The 15,491-nt window shown below is 48.9% G+C and overlaps 1 protein-coding gene across 3 annotated transcripts in view; it reads left to right on the top strand.

Moving 5' to 3' along the window:
* Window positions 1–7,703, top strand: part of NOS1 (nitric oxide synthase 1) — a 153,750-nt gene extending 146,047 nt beyond the window's left edge. For 2 of the 3 annotated variants that reach the window (XM_055358125.2, XM_063694384.1), the window contains one exon: window positions 511–623. In XM_055358125.2, coding sequence (XP_055214100.1) covers window positions 511–526 — 16 coding nt within the window. In that variant the 3' untranslated portion in view covers window positions 527–623. Of the gene's footprint in view, window positions 1–510 lie in introns of all 3 variants that reach the window. The other variant, XM_055358126.2, reaches the window with a different exon arrangement.
* Window positions 7,704–15,491: the final 7,788 nt, after the last annotated feature.

Below are 15,491 nucleotides of genomic sequence, written 5' to 3'. Positions count from 1 at the left end.
GCATTCATTCATTCATTCATTCTTTCAAAACAAGCCCCTGCTAGGTGCCAGGTCCTGTCCAAGACACTAAGGCTACAGAATAAATGAAAGAGACGGGCCGGGTGCAGTGGCTCACGCCTGTAATCCCAGCACTTTGGGAGGCTGAGGCGGGCAGATCACCTGAGGTCAGGAGTTTGAGACCAGCCTGGCCAACATGGTGAAACTCCATCTCTACTAAAAATACAAAAATTAGCCGGGCGTGGTGGCAGGCACCTGTAATCCCAGCTACTTGGGAGGCTAAAGCAGGAGAATCGCTTGAACCCTGCTGGGATTGCAGTGAGCTGGGATCATGCCACTGCACTCCAGCCTGGGTGACAGAGCGAAACTCCGTCTCAAAAAAAAAAAAAAGAAAGAAAGAAAGAGACGAAGCCCCTGAGCCCAGAGCATGGGTGATTTTCTCTGGGGCACTCAGAGGAAACAGCAGCCTTGCCCTTGGGGCACTAACCTGCCCCCCGACTTCTCCTTCCACAGGGTTTTCAGCTCCTAACTGGACCCTCTTGCCCAGCCAGCTGCAAGTTTTGTAAGCGCGGACAGACACTGCTGAACCTTTCCTCTGGGACCCGGTGTGGCCCTCACTCTGCCTCCTGTCCTTGTCGCTGTGCCCTGGTTTCCCTCCTCGGGCTTCTCGCCCCTCAGTGGTTTCCTCAGCCCTCCTGGGTTTACTCCTTGAGTTTTCCTGCTGCAATGCAATGCTTTTCTAATCTGCAGTGGCTCTTACAAAACTCTGTTCCCACTCCCTCTCTTGCCGACAAGGGCAACTCACGGGTGCATGAAACCACTGGAACATGGCCGTCGCTGTGGGGGTTTTTTTCTCTGGGGTTCCCCTGGAAAGGCTGCAGGAACTAGGCACAAGCTCTCTGAGCCAGTCCCTCAGCCACTGAAGTCCCCCTTTCTCCTTTTTTATGATGACATTTTGGTTTTGTGTGTGTGTGTGTGTGTGTGTGTGTGTGTGTGTGTGTGTGATGGGCCAGGTCTCTGTCCGTCCTCTTCCCTGCACAAGTGTGTTGATCTTAGATTGCCACTGCTTTCATTGAAGACCCTCAATGCCAAGAAACGTGTCCCTGGCCCATATTAATCCCTCGTGTGTCCATAATTAGGGTCCACGCCCATGTACCTGAAACATTTGGAAGCCCCATAACTGTTCTAGTTAGAAAGGGTTCAGGGCATGGGGAGAGGAGTGGGAAATTGATTAAAGGGGCTGTCTCCCAATGAAAGAGGCATTCCCAGAATTTGCTGCATTTAGATTTTGATACCAGTGAGCAGTGCCCTCATGTGACATGAACCCATCCAATGGATTGTGCAAATCCCCTCCCCAAACCCACCCATACCAGCTAGAATCACCTGACTTTGCCACATCCATTGACTCCCCCCCTCCTCCAGCAATAGCATCCAAGGGGCCTGGAAGTTATGTTGTTCAAAGAAGCCTGGTGGCAATAAGGATCTTCCCACTTTGCCATTGGATGACTTTGGATGGGTCACTTGTCCTCAGTTTTTCCTAGTCATGATGTCATACGAACCTAAAGAATATGAATGGATTAAATGTTAAAGCTTTGGTGCCTGGAAACAATATCAAGTAACAATATGATTATTATTTTTTTATTCCCCCAAAGGGGGCTTGCTGCTTCACCCTTGGGGATGAAATAATGGAAGCTGGTTAAAGTGGATGAGGTTGGAAAGAGTTGCCATAATGAGGGCCCCCGTGGCTTCTTCGATAGGAACCACAACTTGGGGTGGGAAGAACTTGTCCCTCAGGCTTGTTGCCCTCTGCAGTTGATCTCCAAAGTTTTAAACCTGTTAAAGTAATTTTGACAAATAAATTACCCTCAACTCAGATCAAAAATGGGCAGCCAAGTCTTCGGTAGGAATTGGGGCCAGTGCAATTCCACCCTAAGAGGCAACCTGTTGAATTTACTCTCTCAGAGTAAATGGTGGGAAGGGATCCCTTTGTATACTTTTTTAAATACTACAAATTAGTGTCAGACAGTTCCCAGAAAGAGACGAAATCCTAGTGGCCTCCCAGACTGCAGGGTCCCCAAGGATGGAAAGGGAATGTTCTGCTGGTTCTACCCTGTTTGTTGTGTCTTGCTATACAGAAAAACCACATTTCTTTTATATACTGTGCGTGGGCATATCTTGTTGTTCAGTTTGGGTGTCTGCTAAAGAGGAAGTGCACGGGCCCTCTTTGAAAGGGCTTTACAGTGGGGGCACCAAGACCCCAAAGGGCCCAGGCCAGGAGACTGTTAAAGTGAAAAGGCAATCTATGACTCACCTTGCTCTACCATCCCTGGCAGCCCCCACCGGTGTCCTGTTCCTGCCGCACGGAGCTTGACTTCATGCCAGCTATAATCTCCCCTGCCTTCCTTTAATCCTAATTTCCCCTGCTCACTCTTCCACAGATATAAAGAACAAACACTTAGCATCCCACACTCACCCCTTCTAATCCTGAAGGGAAGCCCATTCTAAACTCCTTTCCTGCAAACCCATTTCCAGCTCCTAGTAGCTTTCCTCCCAAAGGTTTTCTTTCCAATCCTTTATAGCTTTGGAGACGCCTCCCCAATTCCCCGGGGAAGGAAACTGTTGTGTCCAATCCCCATTAAAGACAAATTGATCAGTGCTTCCCACTCCAAGTCAAGCTTTATGCAGGAATGCTTTTCCATCAGGGAATAAATACTTAGAAGAGCTTACAAGGTGCCAGGCACCTCCTTTCTGCGTGTGCCTGCCTTTCTAGTAGCAGACAGATGGAAACATTGTCTCGTTTTGTCAAGGAGTCCAAAGAAATGATTATAAAACCAGGATTCATCCTTCTTCTCCAGAAAGATTTTTTTTTAAGTAAACACCTTTCAATCCCCAACACAAGCTGCTTCACAACTCCAGGCTAGAAGGCAGGAGAGCGATCTGATGTGTTTCTTTCATTTGCCAGAATTCCTGATACCAAAAGCCTATCTCTCTGTTGAGTAACCTCTCAAGGACCAGAGTGGAGTCCAGATTGTTAGGCTCAGATCAAGGGTGGGGAAATACTGCCCTCTCGTGGTGGCTTTTCATCTGGGCCTCGTAGCCAACCGTAAGTGCAAAATAGAATTAAGCAATGGGTAAGTAAAATAGGGTTGACAGGGTATTTGGGGGTTATTCGGGTTATGGCCCGTTTATTTCCCTCTTCCCCCTGAATTGACCAGTAGCAGCTCCAGCCCCGTTTCACAAAAGTGAGTTTGGCCAGGAGGAATGAGACGTCTCCTGAAATAGGAACACCAGAACATCATGCTCACCTGCCATCACTATGCATCCAGTTCCCACAGCTTGTGTCGTGAAAGAGCAGAGAGATGATGTTAAACTCCTTGGGAGGAGAGAGGGCTTCTTTTGGTTTCCCTGGAGTGAGACAGCCAGGTGTCTTTCTTTTGCGGGGGGACACTTCAGACCCATCAACATGGAATTTTGGGAGCCGACCTGAGTGCAAATCCTAATTCTGCCCCTGTTGGTGCAGATGGCTGTGGGCGGCTCGCTTGACCTTTTAGAGTCTGCATACCCACCTGTATAACAAGCTGGATTGAATGAGACAATGCCCACGAAATGCCCAGTTACAGTACCTGGTTCAAAACTTACTGCATTTTAATTTTTCACTTAACTTACAACATGTCTTGCTTCTCCAGTGTGTGGAAGGCACCAGGCAGTTTGCAGAGATAAGCAAACCACAGTTCCTCTCGTGCAGAAGGTTAGAATCTTTTTTTTTTTTTTTTTGACAGAGTCTTGCTCTGTCACCCAGGCTGGCGTACAGTGGTACGATCTCAGCTCACTGCATCCTCTGCCTCCCCCAGTTCAAGTGATTCTTCTGCCTCGGCCTCCTGAGTAACTGGGACTACAGGCGACTACCACCACACCCAGCTAATTTTTGTATTTTTAGTAGAGTCAGGGTTTCACCATGTTGGCCAGGCTGGTCTTGAATTCCTGACCTCAAATGATCCACGCACCTCAGCCTCCCAAAGTGCTGGGATTACAGGCATGAGCCACCACACCCAGCCAAAGGTTATAATCTGATGGAGAGAGACACCCGTCTTGGAACTGACATAAATTTCTGGGGTTTGAGAAATGGGCGGGATTTCACTGGTAGCTTCTGGAAGGTAAGAGTTGTCCAGGAATTGGGAAGAGTGAGAGGAAAGGCACGGACAGGGAGCATGTAAGATAAATTGAGGCTAGCTTTGGAAGGCTGAGGAGGGCGAGAAAAGGTGGGCTGGGACCAGACCGTGGGGAGAGGTGAGTGGCATTACAAGAAATTTAGGCTTTATTCATAAGGCAACAGGGAGTCCCTAAAAATGTTTTTCAAAAAGGGACATTAAGGCAATTGGAGTTATGCTTGGAAAAGAAAGTTCTGGCCACAGTACAGAGCATGGCCCGTTGAGCTGTTGGAGGGTTATTGCTGCAACAAAGGCTTGAGTGAGGGAAGAGGCAGATGTAGTGATAAAGAGACTCCAGGAACTGAATCAGCCTACCTGGCGCCCCATCCATTGTAGAGGGTGAGAATAATGGAGAAATTAAAGCATCTTGCAGGCTGGGCGTGGTAGCTCATGTCTGTAATCCCAGCACTTTGGGAGGCCGAGGTGGGTGTATCAGTTGAGGTCAGGAGTTGGAGACCAGTCAGCCAGTTAGTAGAAACCCTGACTCTACTAAGAAAATACAAAAATTAGCTGGGCATGGTGGCATGCACCTGTAGTCTCAGCTACCTGGGAGGCTGAGGAAGGAGGATCGCTTGAGCCCAGGAGGTGGAGGCTGCAGTGAGCCAAGATTGTACCACTGCACTCCAGCCTGGGTGACAGAGCAAGACTCTATCTCAAAAAAATAAAATAAAATAAAACATCTTGCCCCTAGCTGAGAGAGAGGTCTCTGAAGAGCAGGCTCAGGGAAAAGATGAGTTTTCAGAGCTGATGTGATAGTCAGCTTCTCTGGAGTCAACAGGGTGAATCCTTCCCAAGTCCAGCCATGCCCAGATGCCCGGAGGGAAAACTGACCCCCAGCCAGTAGACATTGGCTAAGAACACGGAATCTTCTGACCAAACATGCTTTCAGCAGCTGCCTGCTCTGGACTTTGAAAGAGGTCAGGTCTTGCCCTAAGCTCAAAACAAGTGAGAAGTGTCCTGACCTAGCTCACAGGGCAAATGGTCCTAATAGGATGGGCAATCCAGATGCCTGAGCCCCTTCACTCCGACAGCACCAGCGCCTAATGCAGCCTTTTCATTCTTGCCATTAGGAAATCCATGGACTTCTAGCCTGTGTTTTGAGCCAGCCATGTTTCCTTGTATATTTCCCTACCCGCTGCCCCACATACCCAGCATGCCGCTGTGGCCACCATGTCCTCAAAGCCTTCTGTCTGTATCAGGAAGGTAGTCTGAGACTGCCAGGAAGCAACAAGGAGAGAGAAACACTAACTAGTCTTCCTTTATAACCCATTCATACTCTCTGGCTGTCCCCAACCTTCATAGTCTCCTGCATCCAAATGTCCTCTTTGGCTCAAAAAGTAGGCCAGGCATGGTGGTGGTTCATGCCTGTAATAGCACTTTGGGAGACTGAGGTGGGAGGATCACTTGGGGCCAGGAGTTTGAGACCAGCTTGGGCAACACAGCACAATCTCGTCTCTACTAAAAAAAAAAAAAAAAAAAAAAAAAAAAAAAAAAAAAATTAGCTGGGCATGATGGCATGCTCCTGTGGTCCCAGCTACTTGGGAGGCTGAGGCAGGAGGATCACTTGGTCCCAGGAGTTCAAGGCGACAGTGAGCTAGGATCGCACCACTGCACTCCAGCCTGAGTGACAGAGCAAGACCCTGTCTCTAAAAAAAAATTAAAATGAAAGACCAGGCGCTGGGATTGAGGAAACACAGGTCTGAGGGTCTGAGGGAAGGGGCCTGCCTCCCAGGGAGTCAACACAGATGTTCCCCATGAACAGGACTTTGGAGGCCAACCTGGCCTGGCCTCTGCCCTTTATCTCACACTCCCTATCCTTGGCCTACTGCCAGTCCCTGCCTTGTGGCAAAGGGGCCCCAAAAGAAAAGCTGCCTTTCCCCAAATATAAGGACCCAGGTACACTTTCACCCATGGAAAGCAGTGTCTGTCGAGAGTCTGTTTCCTATTAATACTTATCAAAGCCATGTGCGAGGGAGGTGGTCAGCTGTCAATATGCCTTAGTATGTTTATATGAGTTTGTTTTGTTCTAAAATATCCAAACAGTTCTGGTCAAGCGGGGCTATGCCCGTCTGGCCCAAAACACAGTCCGTTATTAACGAGATGGCCCTGGCAGGCGGGAACAAATCTGCCTCCATGCACTGCTTCCTGTAGTCTTTTAGAAAATGACTCCAGGACATTGAAGTGCCCAGATTTGACTCCTAAGTTCTAGGAGACTGTAGCACAGGGTCTGTCAACCTTAGCACTATTGGCATTTGGGGCTGGGTAATTCTTTCTTGTGGGGGCCGTCTTGGGCACTGTAGGAAGCTGAGCAGCATTCCTGGCCTCCATCCACGAGATACCTGTAGCAGTGTCCTGCCAATGGTAACAATCAAGTATGTCATCAGACATTGCCCAATGTCCCCAGGGGGCAACACCCCTCTCTTGGACTTCAGGGTCAAGAGAATCTCTGCTGGCTACCCCAGGACTTCTCATTATAGATTTCCTGGAGCACGCAGCAGAAACTTTGCCTAGCCCAGTGGTTGTTTCCATTATCTGCTGCCAAAGTGGGATTTGAGGGTATCTGGGGGAGGGGGCATGGGGAGGGCAGTATGCTTTCAAAAACCCCTCCCAGGCCAGGCGTGGTGGCTCATGCCTGTAGTCACAGGACTTTGGGAGGCCGAGGCTGGCAGATCACTTGAGGCCGGGAGTTAGAGACCAACCTGGCTAACATGGCAAAACCTCGTCTCTACTAAAAATACAAAAATCAGCGCAGCGTGGTGGCGGGCACCTGTAATCCCATCTACTCGGGAAGCTGAGGCAGGAGAATTACTTGAACCCAGGAGGCAGAGGCTGCAGTGAGCCGAGATGGCACCACTGCACTCCAGCTTGTTGACAGAATGAGACCCTGTGGAAAAAAAAAAGCCCTCCCATGCCAGAATAGAGGATGGCAGTCCGTTTCGATAAGACACTGTGTCCTTGGTGTTGGTTCTGATTAAGACTCACTGAGATCCAGTGCTCTTGAGCTGGGTCTCATCCCCTCCCATGTCCTGTGCTCTGCCGCCACTGTTTTCATTGTTGTGTTCTCGTTGTGATTGTTAAGACTCACACTCCTGGCTCAGCAGTGGTTTTTCAGAAGGCCCAAAGAGTGGTGCCGGGCACCCCACGTCGCAGTGTCCGTCCCGGGCTTGGGAAGCTGGGGAGGTGGGCAGACCTGGTCCCATCTCACCACACACACACACACACACACACACACACACACACACACACACGCTGTCAGAAACTCGGCCGTCCCCCCTACCTCTGAGCTCTCAATGCTGCTAATCTCTGCCAAGTGTCCCTGTGCTCCAGCACCTTCCTTGAAGGACTGACGCCCACCCCACGCTCTTTGCGAGGTTGTCCAGGCTGTGTTTGTCGCATGCTCTTCTTCTGTATAGTTCTCATCTTCCAATTTTATGGGATTCAACAAAAGCCTATTATGCTTGTTTGCATTATGGTTACAATATTAAAAAGTGGATTCAACTTGGCTGGCTGCTGTCTTCTGTTGGATTTGCTTGGAGTTTCTCACACTTTGGCCTGCTGTCCTGGGTTGGGTGCCCCAGAAGCCTGCTCTGAGATGGAGTTGGCAGGAGGCTGACAAGGGAGTGCTCTTGGGGAGGAGAGGGGAGAGAAGGGAAGGGGAGAAGAGAGGAGAAGGGAATGGAGGGGAGGAGAGAGGAAGAGAAGGGAGGGGAGAGAGTGAGAGGGGAGGGTAAGGGAGGAGAGGGGAGGGGAGGGGAAGAGAGAAGAGGGAAGAGAGGAAGGGACAGGGGAGAGGGAAAAGAAAGACCAGGGAAGGAGCGGGAGCAGGAGGGAAGGGAGGGAAAAGAGGGGAAGAGGAGGGAGGGTAGAGGAGGGAGAAGAAGGAGAGAAAAGAGGAGGAGGAGAAGGAGCAGAGAGGAGGGAAAGAAAGAAGAGAGGAAAAGAGGGAGGGGAGAAGAAAGCTGAGGGAAGAAGAGAGAAGGGGAGGGGAAGGAGGAGGCAGAAGTGAAGGGCAGGGGGAGAGGAGGGGAGGGGAGGAGGCCTCTCTGGTCAGAGGCAAAGCTGAGCTGCCATAAGTCTCAACAGAAGCTTCAGCCAGCCCTGCAGGGCATTCTAAAGGTGACCTTTCAGAGGTGTCCCGATTTGGGACTGGAAGGCAGGATTTTAGACCCGTACATCTTGAGTCAGGCAACTCTCACCAGCAGAAGCCACACCCAAGGGGCTGAAGGCTGAGGGTGCTCCCGGCAGCCAGGGGACTCGTTCCTGATTCCCGATGCAGATCTGGGTGGTGTAGCTGAGCATCCTCTCTGCCCTCCTCCCCAACACCCCCTTTTCCTCCAGCACAGCTGCATCCATAGCCAAGGCCCCAGAGAAACAGTAAGACCTTCATCCTCAGCCCTCTTCCATTTAGGGCCCTCCTCCCTGAGAACCCTAAACTCTAATTCCTGGCTGGTTTCAGGCCCAGTTCCAAAACAAAGAGACCTCAAAAGCAGTAAAAGAACAGATGAAGAGGCCGGACGCGGTAGCTCACGCCTGTGATCCCAGCACTTTGGGAGGCCGAGGCGGGCAGATCACATGAGGTCAGGAGTTTGAGACCAGCCTGGCCAACATGGCGAAACCCCATCTCTACTAAAAATACAAAAATTAGCCAGGCATGGTGGTGCACACCTGTAGTCCCAGCTACTCAGGAAGCTGAGAGGCAGGAGAATCACTTGAATCTGGGAGGCGGAGGATGCAGTGAGCCGAGACCCCAACATTGCACTCCAGCCTGGGCAACAAGAGAGAAACTCCATCTCGGGGAAAAAAAAAAAAAAAATAGATGAAGTGCTGATGTCAAATGCCTGACAGATTTGTGACCATAAAGGAATAAACTAGCAGTTGGGTTTGATGCAGGGGGATGAGGCTTCATCATGCCCTTCCAGACATGGCGATTTGGATGCTGTGACTAGACATTTCAGCTTTTTTATTTATTTTATTTTTTATTTTTTTGAGCCAGACTCTCGCTCCATCGCCATCGCCCAGGCTGGAGTGCAGGGCACTATCTCAACTCACTACAACATCCATCCCAGGTTCAAATGATTCTCCTGACTCAGCCTCCCAAGTATCTGGGATTACAGGCATCTGTCACGATACCTGGCTACTTTTTTTGTATTTTTGGTAGAGACGGGGTTTCACCATGTTGGCCAGGTTGGTCTCAAATTCCTAACCTCAGGTGATCTGCCTGCCTCAGCCTCCCAGAGTGCTGGGATTACAGGCGTGAGCCACTGCACCCAGCCGACATTCAGGTTTTTTTAAATTACCAAGTAGCTTATTCAACTCATTGCCCACCCCACCTGCACACATACATCACTCCTGACTCCTCCATCCCATCCCTGAGCCTCATGCCTAAGTTCAAGTGTGGGATGAAGATCAGAGACAGAGCAGGAGTCAGGGAACTCCATGCCCTACTTACTGTCCTACAACAATGTATTAGCCAATTTTAAGAAGGGCTAACAATTATTAAAAGCCAGTCTTAGTGGGCGCAGTGGCTCATGCCTGTAATCCCAACACTTTGGGAGGCTGAAGTGGGAGGATTGTTTGAGCCTGGGAGCTCAAGCCAGCCTGGGCAACATAGTGAGACCCTGTCTCTACAAAAAATACAAAAATACAGCTGGGCGCAGTGACTCCTGCCTGTAATCCCAGCACTTTGGGAGGCTGAAGTGGGGGAATTGCTTGAGCCCGAGAGTTCAAGCCAGGCTGGACAACATAGTGAGACCCTGTCTACAAAAAATACAAAATACAGCCGGGCGCAGTGGCTCATGCCTGTAATCCCAGCACTTTGGGAGGCCAACGCGGGTGGATCACCTAAGGTCAGGAGTTCAAGACCAGCCTGGCCAACATGTTGAAACCCCCATCTCTACTAAAAATACAAAAATCAGCTGGGTGTGGTAGCACACACCTGTAACCCCAACTACTCAGGAGGCCGAGGCAGGAGAATCGCTTGAACCCAGGAAGTGGAGGTTGCAGTGAGCCGAGATTGCACCACTGCACTCCAGCCTGTGTGAAAGAGTGAGAATCTGTCTCAAAAAAAAAAAAAAAAAAAAAAAAAAAAGCTGGGTGTGGTGGTGTGCTCCTGTAGTCCCAGGTGTAGCCGTAGTCCCAGCTACTCAGAAGGCTGAGGTGGGAGAATTGCTTGAGCCTGCGAGGTCAAGCCTGCAGTGAGCCGTGATTATGCCACTGCACTCCAGCCTGGGCAACAGAGTGAGTCAGGCAAAAAAGAAAAAAAGAGAAAAAAGCTAGTCTTGACAAGAATGCTTTGACATGTTACGATTTACTCTCCTCCAATTTAAAGCTTGGGTAACTGACGTGCAAGGGGATCAGACAGTTTATGCAAGGCTAACATAGCATGCTAATATTAGAGGTGAGATTTGAACCCAAGCTGTGCAGCCGAAGAAGCCGCATTCCTATCCACCACCCCATGCTGTCACTAAGACACCCGGACTGTCTTGGTTCAAATCCCAGCTCCTCCACTTTCTAACTATGCAACTTTGGGTAAGTTACCCATCCTTTCTATACTTCCATTTCTTCACTGTGAAATCGGTTATGATCGTTTCTACGCCATTGGTTTGCGATAGGGTTAAATGAGTTAATATTTGCAATATGCTTAGGGCAAGACAGGATGGAATGGAATGGAGTAGAATAGGCAGATAAAATAAGGCCCCAGCTTTGGTGCCTTCCAGCCTTCTCAGCTTTTGTGTCTTCTAGAAGTTCCAACAGCCCATCTTGAGGTTATTTGATACTTAAGCACTGAGTTTCTCAGGCCTCCTCGGACCACCTGCAGTTACAGGGATCTCTCCTTTTAAAAGCCGGTGCCGCCAGGCATGGTGGCTTATGCCTGTAATCCCAACACTTTGGGAGGCCAAGGCGGGCGGATCACAAGGTCAGGAGTTCGAGACCAGCCTAGCCAACGTAGTGAAACCCTATCTCTATTAAAAATACAAAAATTAGCTGGGAATGGTGGTGCATACCTATAGTCCCAGCTACTGTGGAGGTTGAGGCAGGAGAATTGCTTGAACCCGGGAGGTGGAGGTTGTGATGAGCCAAGATCATGCCACTACACTTCAGCCTGGGTGACAGAGTGAGACTCCATCTCGAAGAAAAAAAAAAAAAGCCAGTGCCTGGGCGTCTCCCTGACCTGTCCAGGGAAAGTCTCGGACATCTTCATGTCTAACCAGATCTCGGCATGACTTACATACACACTGGAGTTTCAACAGGCTCCGCCCCAGAGGCAGCCGGGAACAATTTAACATTATATGCATCTCAACCAAATGACTTCTGTTTCCTGGCAACCACTTAAAAAGCCCGAGTCTGCACCAAAACAGAACCTTCCCAAGTACAAATCAGAAAGAGAAGCAGGTGGGAAACAAGTGGTAGGGGAAGGAATATAAAAATATTTTTGAGTCACTACAAATGAACATAGAATATGGGCTTCACAGCCCCTTACAGAGCCAAAATGTGTTTGTTTGTGGTACCCTCCACAAGATTACCAGGAAATCAAAAACAGGCAAAGTCTTTACAACCAGGTGAATCAACATAGTGTTTGATACATATCACTAAAAGGAAATCGCTTTAGGGATGGCCTCTAGAGGAAAATGAGGTTGCGTTGATCAGACAGCAGAAGAGTTGAGACCTGAGTAATTAGTTAAGTGATTATTTATTTATTAGATTTATTTATTTATTTATTTTTATTTATTTTTATTTTTATTTTTATTTGAGATAGAGTCTCGCTCTGTCACCCAGGCAGGAGTGCAGTGGCACCATCTCGGCTCACTGCAACCTACACTTCCTGGGTTTCAAGCAATTCTCCTGCCTCAGCCTCCCAAGTAGCTGGGATTACAGATGTACGCCACCACACCTGACTAATTTTTGTATTTTTAGTAGAGACGGGTTTTTGCCATGTTTGCCAGGCTGATCTCAAACTCCTGACCTCAGGTGATCCGCCCGCCTCAGCCTCCCAAAGTGCTGAGATTACAGGTGTGAGCTACCTCGCCCAGCCAGGTAAAGTGATTTAAAAAACAAAAACAAAACAAAAAAACCCTCAAATTTCTTCGTATTACTAGACTCACGGATGGGGATACAGAGGTGAGTGATCTCCTGGCCTTCATGCATCTAGGTTTTCTCTGCTGGAACCCGGAGTTGACATGGGAAGCCTCACTCTCTTGGCCCCTTGCTAATTTACTGTGACCAAGAATTTTAAGATATTCAGGGGTGATGTTTTCCACTCTCCTCCTCTCTCCTTCAATTCCTTTTCTCATAAACAAAGGAACTACCAGATAAAGCAACGATTAAGTTTGAGAAAGCCGGCTGGATGCCGTGGCTCACGCTTGTAATCCCAGCACTTTGGGGGGCCAAGGCAGGCGGATCACTTGAGGTCAGGAGTTTGAGACTAGCCTGGTCAACATGGTGAAAACTTGTCTCTACTAAAAATACAAAAATTAGCTGGGCATTGTGGTGTGCGCCTGCAGTCCCAGCTATTCAGGAGGCTGAGGCAGGAGAATCACTTGAGCCCAGGAGGTGGAGGTTGCCGTGAGCCAACGTCATGCCACTGCACTCCAGCCTGGGCGACAGATCGAGGCTCCATCTCAAAATAAAAAAAAAACAAGTTTGAGAAAGCTTCAGAGACACGCAATAAACTCGAAGTGTAGTATCTGTGGTATTAATTCAACATGATGCAGTGAGTCACCAAATCCGTTTAGTCTTGAACGTTTCGAAAAGAGTCTCTAATGGAAAGGCTGTTACTAGCAGAACGCTGCCGGCAAAGTCTACAGGGAGAGAGACACCTGTTCCGTTTCCCTCCAGGCTGGTGGCATTGCCTTCCTTGGAAAGCACATGCTGCCCCCAGATTGCCCTTCCTAAAACATCTCTTTCATCCCGTCATGCCTTTGCTCAAAGTCATTTGGTGCCACTAGGGATCAGAGGAGGAAGGGCCAGTTCCTCTGGCCAACAGTCAGTGTTTGTGTGACCACAGGTGGCCCTTTTTGGCTTCCCTTTCTTCCTCAGCTCTGCCCAAGTCTACTTTTCTGGGCTGATCCACCTCGGTGGTTCTAAACACAGCTTTTCTTTTCCTTCCCGTGGGGACTTTGCCTCTGCCACTCCCCACTACCTGGAAACCCACCCTCCTCTCTTATTTCTGTTGGTAACCATTTCTATTGCTGAGGGTTTGATTCAAACAGCCCCTTTGTGGGCTCCTGCCTGTAGCCTCTGGCTATGCTGCTTGTCAATACCAATCACTTTGCACCCAGGAAGTGTTGCTTGGCAATAGTTATCTGTGTACATGTCTGTGCGTATGTCCTGTCTGCCTCTTTGTACCAGTCAGCTCTTGCCACACTAATGCTGAGTAACAAACAGCCACGAAATCTCCCTGGCATACTGCATTATTGCTGCAGAGGTTGGAGGGATGCAGCTGTGAGTGAGGGAATGCGAGTGGCCTTCACAAGCTGAAAAGACAAAGAACAGATGTCCATCTAGAGCTTCCAGTGGGAACACAGCTCTGCTAAACACTTCGATTTTAGCCCTGAAAGAGCTACTGGGGACTCCTGACATACAAAGCTGTAAAATAATAACATTGTGTGGTTTGAAGCTACTAGATTGTAGTAGTTTGTTAGAGTAACTGAAGAAAGCTAGTATATTAGCTAGGCATGGTGGCTCACGCCTGTAGTCCCAGCTACTTGGGAAGCTGAGGCAGGAGGATCCCTCGGGCCCAGGAGGCTGAGGCTGCAGTGAGCCGTGATTATACCACTGCACTCCAGCCTGGAAAAAAGAGTGAGACCCTATCTCAAAAAAAAAAAAAAAGAAAAGAAAAGAAAAGAAAAAGAAAAAAGAAAGAAAAAGGAAAGCTGGCCAAGCGTGGTGGCTCACACCTATAATCCCAGCACTTTGGGAGGCCGAGTCAGGCAGATCACAAGGTCAGGAGTTTGAGACCAGCCTGGCCAATATAGTGAAACCCCATCTCTACTAAAAATACAAAAATTAGTCAGGCATGGTGGTGGGCGCCTGTAGTCCCAGCTGCTCTGGAGGCTGAGGCAGGAGAACTGCTTGAACCCAGGAGGTGGAGGTTGCAGTGAGCTGAAATCGCGCCACTGCACTCCAGCCTGGGTGACAGAGCAAGACTCTGTCTCAAAACACACACACACACACACACACACACACACACACACACACACACACGGGAAAGGAAAGCTAAGGCCGGGCGCAGTGGCTCACGCCTGAAATCCCAGCACATTGGGAGGCCAAGACAGGTGGATCACCTAATGTCAGGAGTTCAAGACCAGCCTGGCCAACCTGGTGAAACCCCGTCTCTACTAAAAATACAAAAAATTAGCTAGGCGTGGTGGCAGGCACCTGTAATCCCAGCTATTCGGGAGGCTGAGGCAGGAGAATTGCTTGAACTTGGGAAGTGGAAGTTGCAGTGATCAGAGATCCACGTCACTGCACTCCAGCCTGGGCAACAAGAGAGAAACTCCTTAAAAAAAAAAAAAGAAAAAGGAAAGCTAATACAAAATATGAATTAAATCTGTATTCGTTGACTGTTACTACTGTTCTAGAGGAGAATCCATTTCTTTGCATTTTCCAGGTTCTGGAAGCCTCCCACATTCCTTGACTCACAGCCCAGCATCACTCCAACCTCTGCTTCCGTTATCCCACTTCATCCTCTGACCCTCCTGCTTCCCTCTTATGAGAACCCTTGGGATGACATTGGATCCACCCAGATAATCCAGGATCATCTCCTCTTCTCAAGATTCCTTAACTTAATCACATCTGAAAAGCCCCCTTTTGCCACATAAGGTAACATATTCACAGTTCTCGGGCATTAGAACCTGGACATGTTTGGGGATCATTTCCAGCTTAACACAGCCCATCCTCTGGCTCCCAATGATTCATGTCCACCCCACACACAAAATACAGTCAGCTCAATTGATTCACTTGTAGGATTCATTCATCCATTCCATAGAAATAGAATGAGGACCTATTATGTGGCAGACTCTGGTAGATCAACCAGTAGCACTCACATTACAGAAGAAGGAGAGGGACAATAAGTAAGCTTTTATTTATTTATTTATTTATTTATTTATTTATTTGTTTATTTTGAAACAGAGTCTCACTCTATCGCCCAGGCTGGAGTGTAATGGCACGATCTCTGCTCACTGCAACCTCCGCCTCCCAGGTTCAAGCGATTCTCATGCCTCAGCCTCCCGAGTAGCTGTGATTACAGGTGCCTGCCACCACACCTGCCTAATTTTTGTATTTTTA

The sequence above is a fragment of the Gorilla gorilla genome, chromosome 10, assembly GCF_029281585.2.
Source record: "Gorilla gorilla gorilla isolate KB3781 chromosome 10, NHGRI_mGorGor1-v2.1_pri, whole genome shotgun sequence".
Classification (NCBI taxonomy): Eukaryota; Metazoa; Chordata; class Mammalia; order Primates; family Hominidae; genus Gorilla; species Gorilla gorilla.
This window is presented reverse-complemented; position numbering and strand designations above follow the sequence as displayed.